Raw genomic sequence first — 16,410 nt, 5'->3', positions numbered from 1 at the left:
TTCAGTCTAGTTGTGGAGGACGTTGCTTCACTGGCCCAAGTTGGGACCATCATTGCGCTCTTCCTGGGCGAGGCAGATCAGTCGCCGGCTTCTGGACTGCTGCTCACTGCGGCTACTGCTGCTCACTGCGGCTGCTGTCTGCTCACGCTGGCTGCTGGCTTGGTAGCCCATGGCAACCCACTGCCACAGGAGCTGCAGCCTATGCCATCGCAGGCGACTCACGGCCTCCCAGTTCCAGGTTGAGCTGTTTTTCAGCATCTTAGCTGTAGAGGGCAGTGTCACTGGCCCTCATGTGGGATCATAACCGGGGCCCTCTGGCATCCCAAGCCAGCTCTTAACCATTGCGCCACTCGGCCGGCCCCATATAATTCTTATGAAGTTATTTTTTAAAACTTTTGAAAAATTACTCCATTGGAAAAACCTAATGCAAATTCTGGTGATGAAAGTGAAGAACTCTAAGTAGTTTATAATAAAAAGGTAATACTGGTCATGGTGCATATTGTGTGTGTACACACGTGTGAAATCTAAGGAACTCAAGTGTTAGGTGGTGTTGCTGTTTAGTTTTTTCCAGTTTATAAAACTTGAATCTTCAAATTCAAAGTCCCTTCACCAAAGAATCATTTTTCTTTGCATCTCCAGTTTCTGACAACTGGCTGGTGCAACGCTGCATGTTAGGAGTTACTCTGTAAATAGTTGGTGACCTGATTCTGTTTGAAACTGTTTTCTGTCTTATAAATTCATTGCCTACTGCAGAGGGACAATAAGCTAAAAATTAAATGTTTCCTTGTAGCCTGGAAATATTCAGCAATGTCTAGTTGATTACAGTGAAAGTCTGTTAGAAAAGATTTGAACGATCTCATGCAATTCTTTGAAATATGACTTACCATCTTAATAACATCATATAAATAAAACTAAGCAGAGATGTTAGATGTATTTTCTCCATTATCATGTAAAAGATCAAGTAGAAATCACAGAGAAATATATTTTAATGCTCCCTGAGGGTCTATTCCCAGGTATTTGTATTGTGGGTTAGGCTGTCTACTGGGTTTATTAAGGCCATTTTAATTAGGAGGTATGAAATTTAGTTATAAGAATTGGTAATGCTGGAATCAATTTTTAAGAAGACAACCAACCAACCAATCAACCAACCAGTCAACATGTAAACACAAAAGAGTGAGATAATAGGCCTTCCCATTGGCCACTGAAAAGCGAGACTCTGCTAAGAGTAGCTTACCTCAATTGTGTACTTATTTTGTGCTGGATTATTATTATTTCATTTAATAATCCTCCCATGTGGGAGCCTCTGAAACAAAGTACTGTGTATTATTTATTTCTGTTTGGCTATTGAAAAAGTAAGGCTTAGAGAAGTTAAATAACTTGTCCAGAATGATACATAGTGGCAGAGAATTGATTCCGGTATGCAGTAGAACTCTCTGCATGGATAAGAAAGGTTCTATATCTGCACCATCCAGTTCCGTAGCCACTGGCCCCATAGGGCTGTTGAGCACTTGGACTATGTCTACCAACTAAAGAACAGAATTTTTAGTTTTACTTAATTAAATTAGAACAGCCCCATGGAACAAGTGGCTATTGTATTGGACAGCACAGTTCTAGAATCTTCCTAAAATACTCTTCATCACTACACCATACCTCTCTGATTCAACCCTCCAAAGCACATAAGGAGAAGAAAGAGTAAGGAAGTATTACCATTGTAAATTACACAGAGCTAGAATATTAAAAGCAGTTTGATCTCTGTCCCGTGGAAACCTAAAAGACTTGCTCTCTCATACCTAGTTAAGGAGCAGTCATATAGCAGTAGATTTTGCCTAAGATCCTTAACTGTAATGTGTTTTTTTCTGGTAAGTGATCCTCATTCATGGTGTGCCGTCATTTCCCCTTCATACCATTGTGCTCCCTGATGCCTTAGGGTGAAGGTAAGCGAGAGTGTCTATTCCTTTGTGAGTGGTTTGGCCACCACTCTGAATGCCTCCTAATCCTGGCTTTGTAACCAGCTGCCTATGTGTCCTTTGTTGATCATCTCGGCCACTTAGTGCCTCAAATTTTCTCGTCTGCAAAATAAGGGAGTTGAATTAAATGATTGCATAGGTTTCTTCTAGATATAAAAATTATGTATATAATTGTTCTAATGCCTAAGGTCCTATACTTGTATGGATATGCAGTAAATGATTTTTATAGTAAATTCTTGAGTTGTTGAAATGTACATGCCAAGTCCCAAATTTCTTAAAAACAAAACAAGAAATGCTAGAAAGCTGTGCAGCTCTTCAAGTCTGTCGAGAGCTGTGTTCCTCTTTCCTGCTCCTTTTGTGAATGGATGCTTTGCTTTTCCACAGGATACAAATGAGAAGCCTGCACTTCTGGTCCTGCATTTGGAGCAGAAGGGATTGCTGTGCCCACAATGAATTAATTTTCAGTGAATTAATTGTTGCGTTGAAATAATATGTTTATTTAATATGTGATGGCAGGTGAAGCCTTGAGAACAAATAACAAAGTTTGAAATTTTTGTAGAAGCCTAAGTTGTTGTTTTGTTAATGTGTATGTATATAAACGATTCGACATTCTACCTTTATGCTCATTTTGAAAAGAACACATTCCATTAAGTTCTAGTACATTTAAAATATTTTATCAAAGAAATGCAGTTTACACGTTTGAAGTAAAGTATCTATTGTGTAAATCAGTGTTTGGAACCTGTAAGTTGCTCACATGCTGATTGGTGTAAAGTATCTGTCTCTTGCCCACCAGTGGTCTTCAGCCTGCGAAATGTGTTAGGATCATCTGTGGGGCTTTTTAAAAATATGATGTTCAGGTCTCACCTCCGACTTAGTAAATCAGTCTTAGGGGGTGAGGGCCTAAACATAGATGCTGAAATGCTCCCCAGGTTATCCTGATTCATGCCAGAGGTTGAAGAACCAACACCCCGAATATTCTTCACAAGAAAAGAGATTGGCTCTTTATTAATTGGGCTTATACCAACATCAACGCTGGCCTATAAGAATGTAGTGATGATAGCATTGTAAAATTCTGTTGTTCTTTCAAAATTTAACATTGATTAGCATTTATGTTTGATGATGGCAGTTCACTGAAAAAATATTCAGCTAACTCATTTTCTAGTTATTCCTGAAAATTTAAGATAAAGTATAAGAAATGTGATAAAATATAAGAACCCTAGGAAAGAAGTACTTGAATTATTTACTTCACTTTATCTTGTCCTTGGAAGAATTTGTGCCTTATGAAAATTAGATGTTTAAATATCCTCTAATCCTTAGATTACTAATACTCTTATAATCATTTATCAGTATTTTGACAACATAAAACTTCATTATTAAAATGTTTTAAATCTTCAAATTGTTATTCATCACAGTCACCATTATTTGTTTTTGCTTATGTTATTAATCTCCTAGATTTTAAATGGTTTCCAATTCTCATTTATATAAGCAACATATATAGTTATACATTGCTCAGTACATGTTTATGTTAATAATCTTAGATGTAAGTTGAGTATATTATTCTGGATTTTCCAAGTGATTGTACCAGTGATATTCATAGTATACAATACATCCTTTTTAGATAATATATATTTTGACAATTATCCTGAAAGAACATTTTTTAGGGCTCATATAAGTATGGTATTGGAAGTACGCTGGGCTGGAAAGATTTAGGTAGAGATATGTAGTAGTCAAGGTACTGCTAATTTCTGAAACTGATAAATCTCAATCCCATGTGAGAGTTCTTGTGAGTATAGTTGACGTGTTTTTATTCAATGACCTTCCATGTGTGTATTTGACCACTTCCTTCATCTAAGTCCTTAGTCCTCTCCATTCAGCTAGTGGGTAGAGAAAGAAAGAATGGAAAAGGCATACCTGCTGCTAGCCACTTTAGCCTGGAGGAGACACAGTTCATTCCATCAGAAGACCTCAGCCATCTTTGAGAGGTGCTGGGAAATGTAGCCTCGCTATAGTCCCAGGAGGAAAAGGAAAAGGGTTTTGGTGAACACAGCAGTCTCAGGACAGCCCCATTTCTGCAGTGAATGAACTCTGTGACTCCTGGCAAGGCACTTACTCTCCTTGCCTCAGTTCCTTTACTTTAAAAGTAAAAGATCCGGGCCGGTTGAGTGGCGCGATGGTTAAGAACTGGCTTGGGATGCCAGAGGGCCCCGGTTCGGATTCCACATATGAGGGCCAGTGACACTGCCCTCCACAGCTAAGATGCTGAACAACAGCGTGAGTGGCCAGCAGCCGCAGTGAGCGGCCATCCAGAAGCTGGTGACTGATCTGCCTCGCCCGGGAAGAGTGCAATGATGGTGCCAACTTGGGCCAGTGAAGCAACGTCCTCCACAACTAGACTGAAGAACAAAATGACAGCAACTTGTCTGTTCCCCTTCCCCCAATTCCCCAGCACTGTTCCCATCCCCCCAATTCCCCAATAAAAATCTTTAAAAAAAAAAAAAGTAAAAGATCCAAGGACTTTTTTTAAATAAGATTATTAGATATTTATATTAAAAAAATTCTCATGAGATATAGTGAAGCTTGATTCAACAAAGCATTTGTGAGACTCATAATATCCTTAAAAGTGAATCTGATGAGAAATGAGAACCAAGTTATGGCATGGTCTGTGGTTTTGTTGTTAATTGCATAACCAAGGGATGTTGATTACTTAAATTCAGGTGATCTTGGAAAGGGATCTTGGGGGGCGGGGGAGGGATGGATGTATGATTTTATTGTTAGTGCTCATCTTTTTACTCTTTTACCATTTTCATCAATAATCATATGAAAACATAGCACTCATACTCTACAAATTATAATTTGGAAATTTCAAATAATTTTTAGGTACATGGATTAGGCCATCCAATTTCTTTAACCTGTACTATAAGTTATAGTTTCCCTGGGCTTTTGACAACTGGCTCAGGAATCAAATGAATTATTTATAACACTGCTTTTATGACAATATGTTTCATACTTTAAATATCTTATAAATGAACTAGGAACATAACCCATTTTTAAGTAAAAGATGACTTGGATTTATATCTCCAAAATAGATTAATTGCCTTCCTGCCTTCAAGAATGGTCTCTTACACCCTTGAATATAATGTTAGGTGATATGGCTATTAATATGAACATGGCTTGGCTCTTTTTCAGCAGAGATATTGTGTTGACCAGAAAAGATACATCAAAAACAGGCACTACAAAGAATATGTGTAGTGATTATCAGTTGTCACATAATGTTTGTAAGACAAACATCTGATTTGAGCCATCATTGATTTTGAAAGACAAAAATGATGAATGATTATACATTAATATTGACTAGGAGTATTGATTACTTTCATTACATTTGAAGGCTTTAAACGCACTTGATAGGAAATATCTCTTTAATGTAATAGAGTTATTTCTAAATGTGTGTTCTCTTTCTTTTCAGGACTTCCAATAGTAGTCAGACATTATCATCCTGCCATACTATGGAGCCATGTTCATCAGATGAATTTTTCCATGCCCTTAATCATGCTGAGCAAACATTTAAAAAGATGGAAAACTATTTGAGACATAAACAGTTATGTGATGTAATTCTAGTTGCTGGTGATCGCAGAATTCCAGCTCATAGGTAATTGTTTTCTAAATTTCTATATTTATGAAATATTTCCTTGATAATTTAATTATGTATACTGAGGTAACTCATTCTAATTGACCATTAGGATGGAATGTTTTGGGGAAGGGTTATATTTCATAGAATTTCTGCAGAGAAAACAGTGTATGTACAATTATTACACATAAAATAACCCCCAAAGGGTCACTTTCCCTTTGTAGAAGCACAAAAACAAAACATACGAGCCTCAGATCAGTTGGTATTGTTGAGCATATAGATTTCAGGCACTATAAGCGTCATTCACCCTACCTAGTTCTATGTATTAAATAAACTCAATGGAAATTAGAGCTGTATTTAGAAGCAAAAAACCTGGTGGAATGGAGTCGCAAACACTGTTAAAAATTTTTAAATAACCACAGCTATCCCAACTTTTGTTTGCTGACCTCCAAGAAATATGAAAAGTAGTGCTGGGTAACAAAAGCCTTTTTAACACAAATGAAGTATTATTTCTTGATGTAAAGAAAAGGAAAAAGCTATTTAATAAAAAACAAGTCATTAGTTTTCATCTGATAATTCCATATTCAGTTGTTCAGTGTTAATCACCATTATGATCCCAAAGGTTTTTTTATGCCTGTCAGAATTAATTAACACTCTATCCCAAAGGTTTTGTTAAATCCTCCAAAGTGAAAGTGAAATCAGGAAGGATAGCCTTGGACTTACCGTTTTCAGTGACTCAGTCAGCGTGAGAGGCTCCTACGTACTGTGACAAAAAGTCCATGTTATGAACATCAGTTTATTAGAAAAGCTATTTCAACCTGAATTTCATACAGGCATTTCAAATTCTCTTTTGCCAAAACAAAACTCATTACCTTACCTGTCACGCTTCTGTAAGCCATCACCATGTCACTTAGATTACCAATGCAGGAAACAACTACCTAGACTCCGGTCTTTGATTATTTTCCATTACATTCTATTTTCTATACACCTATCCGAGTGATCCATTAAAATATTAATAGAAATCAGATGCGGCCGCTCCTCTGATCAAACTTTTCAGTGACTCCTCATGTCACTGAGTGTGAAATCCCGAGTCCTCACCCTGGCCTGTGTGATCCCCCTGCCATCGCTTGCTTACAGCTCTGTCCTACTGTCCTTCCTGCTCACTCTGCCTGAGCCCCACAGACCCTTGTTGTTCTTTTTATGTGCCAGGCATGCTGCTCTTGCCTTTGGAGTTTTGTACTGGCTGCACTTCTGCTCGAATGCTATTCCCAGATACTTGTATGACAAATTCCTTCACCTTCAGTTCTTTCCCCGGTCGTCCCCTTCCAATGAGACCATCTGTTTAAACCCATCCTCTACCCCCATTTGCCTTTACTCTACTTTTTTTCTCCAGGACACTTATCACTTTTAAATGTACTATAGAATTTATTTCTGCTATGTGTTCTCTCCCTTCCCTCTAGAATGTAAGACTGAGAAAAGGGATCTTTTGTCTGTTTTTTATATCAATACTATCTCAAGTATCTAGAACAGTGCCCAGTACTTATTAGTTACGTATTAGTTTTGTTCAGTGAATAAATGAATAGGCAGCTCTCAGAAGAAGAAAGCTGAATGACCAGTAAACATTTGAAAAGATCTGCAACCTCACTAGCAATTAGGTGAATGAAACAACAGTGAAATACCATTTAACATCTTGCAGAGGGCCAAAATTTTTAACATCTGACAATATCATGGGGAAATATTAACTCTTATGCAATGCTGGTAGGGCTTTAAATTGGCATGCCAATTTGGAGAGCAATGTGGCAAAGCTTCGGACTTAGCAGTGCGCTCTTGGGGAGGGAGGGGAATACAATTAAAAAGGAACGCAGGGAACTTCGACTGTTATCGTAATCTATATTTCTTTAGAAAAATGAATGAAGTATGTCTGTATAAATATGATGACATGGAAATACCTTCAAAACATTATCAAATGAAAAATGAATATTTCAACAATACCGAGGGTGCCAAAAAAATGTATACACATTTTATGAGACTTTAACACTTTGGTCAACATTGCTCAAGCAGTAGTTTGCCATAATCAGAGGTGTCTGGACGCTGATGGTAACCACTTTGAGTACCTCTTGTGGTTGCAGAAGTCAAATGTGACTTGCATTCATCTTTTGTTATCACTATATATATTGAGTATTACAATTTTATTTTTTTTCTTTCTTAAAATATATATACATATTTTTGGCACCCTCTATATACATTTATAACTTATTTTGTTTATATGTGACTATCAAATATCTAGACATAGAACAGCTAATATAGAATAATGTATTGTTATAATAAAGTATTATAGTTTTGAGGTGTTATAACAAAAATATATAACGTTATAACAAAATATAATTTATTAGAATAATTAAAATAGCATAAAAGTTAAAAATAACTTGCTAAAACTATTCCCAAATGTCTCTCATGTATTCATTACTTCTGTGATTAAATTAAAAAATAGGTTATTTTCAAAAGTGATAAACAGAAAATAACCTTTATATTTTTTCCCTTTTTATATATAATCAATTTAATGCTGTGGGCTTGTAGCTATTTTCCTCCTGGATGTTATAAATCTATATTTCAGTAGTGAAAGGATAAATCATTTACCTCAGCAGAAAATTTTCAGTAATGGTAATTTATTATTCAAAGGAAGGAACTAGAACATAAAGCAATTTGTCAAACTTAAGATGAATTTCCTAGTATCATGCACTTTCTACGGGTAACAAAGTTTAAAAAAAAAAAAAGAAGAAAGAGAGCAGAAAAAGCAGCATTCATTAATGAACATCAACTTTAATGTGGTCATTGATTTTGTTTTCTTCTAATATGTTCTCAGATTGGTGCTCTCCTCTGTCTCAGATTATTTTGCTGCCATGTTTACTAATGATGTCAGGGAAGCAAGACAAGAAGAAATAAAAATGGAAGGTGTAGAACCGAATTCACTATGGTCCCTGATTCAGTATGCATATACAGGTATAAACCTGAAAATATGAAATTAAAACCTCTTAGGTTTATGTTGTATCATTAGAGTTCACGTTTCTGCATTTAACAACGCCTGCCATAGCTAACAGTTAATTCTGCTATTATAATCACCACCCCTAGTGATACCTGTATAGGTTAAAATCTCTATATTAGAAACTTTAAAATGGTTATTGTATTTAAGCTTTTGAATGATATTTTTAAATGTTAATATAATTGGATCAATTAAATAATGTTTTTAAATTATTGCATTTAAAATTTGAGTTATATGTAATAGATATGTTACTAATTAAATTCTCCTTTAAAATTTCTAAAAATAAGCTATTAGATTTTTATCTTAGCAGAAGTCACAAAGAGATAATACAATAATTTTTTTTCATAACTAGTACTTTTTGTTTCATTTTGGAATGTCTTAAATCATCTAGGTCTGGAATACAAGTAATGAGCTCTTGCTTAGAATTATTACTGATAACACCAATTAGTTTATAAACTGAGGTTAATATAGATTCATAGTTAACAGAATTTCTTTTTATTATTAAGGCCGCCTGGAATTAAAGGAAGACAATATTGAGTGCCTGTTATCTACAGCTTGCCTTCTTCAGCTTTCACAGGTTGTGGAAGCATGCTGTAAGTTTTTAATGAAACAGCTTCATCCATCCAACTGTCTTGGAATCCGTTCTTTTGCTGATGCCCAAGGTTGTACAGATTTGCATAAAGTGGCTCACAATTACACCATGGTAGGTATTTTTTGAAAAGCATGAAGGCATATGCTCTTTCTCTTACACCTGTTATTGCACAATTATCTACATGTTGCTGTTTTTTCATGGTTCTGCCACATGCCTTGAGGCTCAGATTCACTATCTAGTGTGTCATATTTTCACTAAGTTATGAGGGAAAAACGCTAAGTCATATTTCTCCTGGATATATGAGTCCAGCCATAAGTTATCATAGTCACAAAGAAGCAGAGCAGTGGCCTAAGATTGGTCCATTCAGTATTTTCAGATCTGCATTTTCAAGAGGATTTCCCCCAAACATCTTTCTTTGTCACACATGGATGAATTTCAAAATTGTCCACATATTCACTGATGGAAGTTGGCGATAGTGATTGTAGTATATTGGTTCAGTGCTAGTACAGAAGATAGGAGGATGAAGGGGAGGTTTTTTATTAAGGATAAACCTCATTGTATGTAAGAAGTGTTTTCAGCTCTGTAGAAAGATGTTATTAGTTGTAGCAAATTATGTGCTCAACAGAAATCAGAGAAGGGACTCTGATTCAGAAGCCTGGAGGATAATGGATACAGATTGATATAGGACAGCAAGAAAATAAGGGCATGTTGGGCATATTGTTAGGACCTACCTCTGTGGTCTTAATCATAGAGGGATTTGGGAGAGGGAAGGTGTGTGGATTTTTAAGGAATGACCATCTTTCCACACTTGGGTCTTCCCACCTGGGCAATGATTGAAGGAAGGCTGTTGCTTTAAATGCTTCATTTAGGGCAATACAGCTTCTTGGGGAAGAAAGAACGCGAATAGTCACATACACATATCCAGTTATCCATATTACTAATTTTATCAACCTTTAGGGGATATTTTTTTGTCTACTCTCTCCCCCACCCCCTACCCTTCTGTATCTGTGAAGGATTGACAAGTAGTTTAGGAATCTTTCACTAGAGAAATAGAAATCTGGAAAAATTATAAGAAAAGATATTTACACCTATTGGGAAGATTAATTCTATATATTTCATAAACTTAATGTGAGGATTAAATGAGTTAATAGAAGTTTAGCACTTAAAACAGTGATGGACACGTAGTATAACCAGACAATAAATGACATCATCATCATCACCATCACTGTATAGATTGACTCTTCAACATGGTAGGGGTTTATGTGTGTGAACAAAAGCACTCATACAAAAGCACAACCTTTATGATTCGTTTTTCTCTCTGTGCTGTAATTACTTTTCAGAAATGTTCCTTATCATTGTTAAAGTGCCTCAGGTGAAAAAAATAGAGATTGTGTAACAGAACAATGCTGTGCAGACCTAGCATGGTATTGGTTAACATCTTTTAAATTAAGTCCTTTGAAAGTCTTCCCCCCTCCATCTTTATCCTTCCTTGTAGAGTTCTCATTTTAACCTTTCAGCTCAAGTTCAAATACTTTTTGAATAACGTGAATATGAATAAAATAAAGCTGCATTTTTTTTTAACCTTTATAGTCAGTTCATAATTAAAGTAATATTTCTTTCCTAGGAAGGAGTTTTGTTCACATGAAAACATTTGGATGCACTTAGGTCACTCCTGTTGTTTACGGTTGAGGCACAATTGCTGCTTTTTTAAAGGCTTACACATAAATTAAATTTAAATTAGCTCGATGTTTTTAAAGCTCTTTTCATAGCCAATTAGTTGTGTTTTTTTTTCCTCAAGCCATTATTTGACATTATTCAATTGCAACAGAGACATGAAATTGAATTCTAATAACAGTAAGTAACTTAGAGGCACATTGTTTGATTTGAATTGTTGCCATGGGAACTGAATAAAAATGTATAACAAAATTCAATCTTCAATTTAAATAAATCCCTCAGTAATTTCATTTGCTTAAAAACTATTCCAGAGGGGCAAGGGGCATAATGCTAGCATGTGTTTGGTAGCACGATAGCTGTTTGTATCATAAAATGGACTTAAAATATGAAGTAAGCATAATGCCACACAGTGAATTCTATTGTCACTATCTATAAACGATGCATGTACTTGGGGTGTTCACTGATCCTGCATGAATACAAGTAGGAAAGGATGAGGAGTTCCTTCTCGTAATCCTAAAATCAGGAAGCTTTTGTTCTTGTTCTGACTGCCACTGAACTTGACCTGGAGCAAGTCATTTAACCTCTACAAAAAAGTCTAAGACTGGTTCCATCATTACAAATATTTAATGTCATTGTGGATTTATAAAATAAATATAATAATTTCATTTAAAAATTTAAAGTTTTGTTTCTCAATCTAGAAAACCTGCAAAAACATTGAATTATGCCAAAATACCAGCTTCAAAACCAAATACTTTTGAAAAGCACTTTGTGTTAAACATTCACTTCAGTGGTATTTCCATAAGTTGTTGAAAAGGTTGATTTTCATTAAATACGAATTATGCTAGAATGAAATGGGCATTGTTCTGAAATAGATATATCAACAAATAATCAATTGAATATTTATATAATAGTCCTTTTCTCACTGATGGAGTGCAATTAATACCATGTGAAATTATGGCAATAGTTACGTCAGTGTCATGGAAATGTTAACTGTATCATACACTATACCTTTGAGAGATTAGAAATGTATATTACTTCAATTTCTTCAGAATCTCATCTAACATTTTAAAATAAACGTCTTTCCATAGATCTATGTAATGTTTGTCCTTGAAATTTTTAATGCCTGGTTAATAGTCCATTGAGTTATAATCCCCATAGCTGGACATTTAAGCTATTTCCCATTTTTTACTGTTATAAATAATAATACAGAGAAGCATCATTAGAGAAGCATCAGCTTTTTTTTCCTCTTGTGAATTATTTAGTAAGGATTAAACTACTAGTGGGATAACTGGTTTGAGAGCTTCAACATTTTTATAGCTCTTGCTGTGTGTTACCAAATCATTTTATAATGTCAATGTACAGTGGAGTAGAACAGTTTGCTTGAAGCCATTCCAGCATTGAGGTTTTATTAAAATATATTTCTGAAAATGATAATCAGTCATTTAAAATAGATTCATTTTGGCATCTTTAACAAAACATGATGAATTGAAGCAATTGAATTTAGTTAATAATTCATGTATGGTTTTCCTCTTAAGAATTTCTACAGAAAGGAATGTCAACCCAAGATATATTTTCGATCAGTACCTAACTTGGGTTACTGCAGGCTATTTGGAAAATATAATTCTCATTTTAATATAGAAGATAGTTATTGATAATCCTTATTTCTAGCTCTAATTTAAACAGCTTTAGCTATGTCACTAAAACTCTATATGCTGAGACAGCCATAGCACATTAGGAAGCATAAGAAAACCATTAAGGGACAATACAGTATGTCTAGCATTTGCATTTATATTTTAACTATATAAACAATCCATGCATTAAGATTTGTAATCTTGTATACCAAAAATAAGTTTCCCTTCTCTTCAGGTTGTTTAGCATAATACCTTAGTAAAGGTCATTATCTCACACCTAAGGGTCTCTCTATTTCCCATTTCAAATTATAAAGGGCCTGATTCTAGTATGTGGCCAGGACTGAGACATCTTCAGTCTCAGGTCCTAGAGACCCAGTGCATTCTAGGTCAACACTTTTACTTTGGCTGTTTTTCCACTGAGACCCAAAGAACTTTGTACATAAATCAGATTAGAGGAGATTAAAATTTTCAAAGCAGAACTAAAATCCAGGATGGTCTTATAAATAACATGAAAACACCTTTAAAGGCCAGTTTGGTTTTAGGATCTCCCTGAGGACATATACTCTTCCAGAGCAGAGTCTGAGAAGACTTCCGTGGACCAGCGTGGTCCCGGGAAATCTAGCCAGGCTGGAGGCCATTTCTGGGTTAGAGAATAGCTTCACAGCTCACCAAGGTATTTGGGCCTGCTGTTGGCCAAATTCCCCAGCAACCACAAATCTAAACTCCCTTTCGATGTTAGAGTAATCATACATCTCAATGTCTAATTCATTTTTTCTGTCTTCCTTTGAAAGACTTGCCAAAAGCAATACCTAAAAGTTGCAGGTCCATTTTAAAAATTAATAAATGATACAACACTTTAATTCTATTTACATAGAAATTAAAAGTTTAACAACATAATTGCAGTTTAAATGTGATTTTCTACTGTTTCTTTCCTAACAAGCAGTAATATATTATAAGGAAGATCTAAAGTGTAAGCTGTGTTTTGGCATCTAACTAAAAAAATTTTAATGTCTTTTAAATAAACTGTGATGGACAAAAGGAACAATATTGTTTATATGATATTTTTCTCTCTAGGAACATTTCATGGAAGTCATTCGAAACCAGGAATTTGTATTATTACCAGCCAGTGAAATTGCCAAGCTCTTGGCCAGCGATGACATGAACATTCCTAACGAGGAGACAATACTGAATGCGCTTCTTACTTGGGTCCGTCATGATTTGGAACAGAGACGGAAAGATCTCAGTAAACTTTTGGCTTATATTAGGCTACCTCTTCTTGCACCACAGGTAAACTGTTTTGTTTATTTCTTTTTTAAACCAGTCAAATTTAGCAGTGGGGGTTGTATACCAACTTTAGTGACACTAACGTTAATAAGTTCTGATAACCCACTACCATCGGACCAACCAAGTAAACTATTTTTGATTATTTAAAATTACTATCATAATTTCAACAACAATTAAATATTCACTTTATGCTAATTACATTAATAAACACTTGTGTTTAGGTTTTTCTCTTTGAATATTCAATCGAATGAATTTATTTTACATATATTCCTATGAAATGTTTAAGGTGAAAAGATAGTGAGCTAAAAAAAATTCTTATGTTTTCAACCAGGAAGGTCTGGCTACCTAAATTGCATTAATTAAGTAACATTGTTGCTTTGGGGTTAGTAATTTTATTTGACTCAGCTACAAACCTATCTAGCAATTGAAGAATTAGTACAGCTGCTAATACAAGGAACGCTGAATTCCAGGAACCAGAAAATTTAGATTAGTTCATTGGCCACACATTTATTAAGTATCCACTATGTGCTGGATTCTGGTGATATGTAAATTAAAGAGACATGATAATAGTTCCAGCTCCGACATTTTAAAACTCTGTGACTTGGTATATTCGCACACCTCAGTTTATTCATATGTCAAGTAGAGATAAACATCCGCTCTGACCATCTCACATGATTATTATGAAGATCAGAAAAGTGCTCTATGAAATAAAATGTGCTATAAAAAATAATGGTATTCATTATTTTAGATTTGAGAGATATCTAGCTGGTGTTTGCAAGGCAATCAGTCATAAGATATTTAGATGCAGTTTCCCCTTTTTACAATTTTGACAGGAATATACAAAAATATCTTCTGCATAACTTGCTGCTTATTTTCAGGCCTTGAATAGAGAAAGAGGCCTTGAAAGTAGAGGAGGAATGTGCTGGTACTGCTCAAGGTCAGACTTTTTGTTGTTTAAAGTGCCATAAATTTTATCTTATTTGTATTTATCTTGAGGATTACGTATTATTCCTGGCTGTTGTGAACAAAAGTTACTGTTTGCTCTCTGCCTTACAGAGGCAAAAAATCAGTGCTGATGCTTTGTAAACAAGACCTCCCTCCTCAGAGGTATAGTGTAGTATGACTTCATAGGAGCGAGACTACATGAATTGATGACAATCCAGGAAAAATAACATCATAAAACATTTCACTTGAAATCAGATTTAAAGAAGACAGTTATATTTTTATTGATACCCAGCAGATTTTTTTCTTATCCTTTTCTAGATGAAAGAATATAAAATCTGAAAAATCCTAGTAGACTTTAAAAAGACTCTGTGCAATTAAGTAACCTGACAATTTACTTCAGTTCTGCAGTTTCAAATATTTGTGTACTATATTTGCATGACTCTCAGAGACCTTTACATTTTCTCTTATCCAAGATACTGCTGATAATAATAGCCATAAAGTCTTAGATTTGAAAGGCACTCTGGAGATCATTTAGTCTAACACCTGTTGTACAAACGAAGTAACAGACCAAAAAAGTAAAACCACATGTTCAAAGTCACAAAGTGATTGCATATAGTCCTATCCTTCTGCACTGTGGTTTTATTCAGCCTTTTCTACTTTGGCTAACATAATAGTGCTAATAAGAGACTAAGGTAGGACTTGAACTCAATTAAAGTTCTGTGCTTTTTCCACTGAATCGTTCTGCCTCTTGAATGTACTATGTATAAAATTGCTGGGTGTCGGAGGGATATCAGGTAGGGAAAGAAACAGATTAAAAAATAATCAATATTTACAATATGAGATTAAGGCTGTGGTAGATATAGAAACATGACATTATGAAAATAATTGGAGTGGCCCATTCAGACTTATGGTGGTGAAGCTAGGAGAACTTCCTGAAGTGTTACTTAGTCTGTATCATGAGTTAGCTATTAAACTACTTAAAAAGATGGCAAGTTCAAGAAGGAGGAAGTCTTATCATCAGATGCTAAAATGAAGATGAATTGAATAAAGACGAAAAATCCACTGGATTAGCCCAGTGATTCTCAAAGTGTGTTCCCCATGTGGGAAATTATTTAAAAAGCGGAGAATTAGGCCCCACTCTACTGAATCTGAAACTCTGGAGGTGGGGCCTAGCACATTGTGCTTTAATAAGCTCTCAGGTGGATCTGATGTGGACTTGAGTTTGAGAACCACCGTCTTAGCCTGATGTATAGTGGTCATGGAAACCATGTTGCCCTGTGTAGAGTCGTCCTTTTGTGTCTGTGGAGGATTGTGTTTGTGGTCATTTTACCTTTCAAAGCATTTTTGATCAAACTTTACTATTTGATCAAGTTTTAAACCATGCAAATAAAAATGCTAGCACATATATACATTATTTAAAAGATTTGACACCTAAATTCTTTTTTTTTTTTAACTTAAAAAAATTTTTATTGGGAAACAGTGTGTTTTTTCAGGACCTATCAGCTCCAAGCCAAATAGTTGTTTCAATCTAGTTGTGGAGGGCACAACTCAGTGGCCCATGTGGGGATTGAACCAGCAACCTTGGTGTTATGAGCACTGTGCTCTAACCAACTGAGCTAACCAGCCACCCCGGCACCTAAATTCTTTTTTTT

General features: G+C 35.2%; 1 protein-coding gene across 4 annotated transcripts in view; it reads left to right on the top strand.

Moving 5' to 3' along the window:
- Nucleotides 1-16,410, top strand: part of KLHL5 (kelch like family member 5) — a 71,318-nt gene that overhangs the window by 29,883 nt on the left and 25,025 nt on the right. For all 4 annotated transcript variants that reach the window (XM_019636009.1, XM_019636008.1, XM_019636010.1 and 1 more), the window contains 4 exons: nucleotides 5,431-5,613; nucleotides 8,456-8,592; nucleotides 9,139-9,335; nucleotides 13,604-13,816. In XM_019636009.1, coding sequence (XP_019491554.1) covers nucleotides 5,431-5,613; nucleotides 8,456-8,592; nucleotides 9,139-9,335; nucleotides 13,604-13,816 — 730 coding nt within the window. The remainder of the gene's footprint in view (nucleotides 1-5,430; nucleotides 5,614-8,455; nucleotides 8,593-9,138; nucleotides 9,336-13,603; nucleotides 13,817-16,410) is intronic.

The sequence above is a fragment of the Hipposideros armiger genome, unplaced genomic scaffold, assembly GCF_001890085.2.
Source record: "Hipposideros armiger isolate ML-2016 unplaced genomic scaffold, ASM189008v1 scaffold_26, whole genome shotgun sequence".
NCBI classification, from domain to species: domain Eukaryota; kingdom Metazoa; phylum Chordata; class Mammalia; order Chiroptera; family Hipposideridae; genus Hipposideros; species Hipposideros armiger.
The sequence above is the reverse complement of the archived record's forward strand: the minus strand, read 5'-3'. Positions and strand labels throughout refer to the sequence as shown.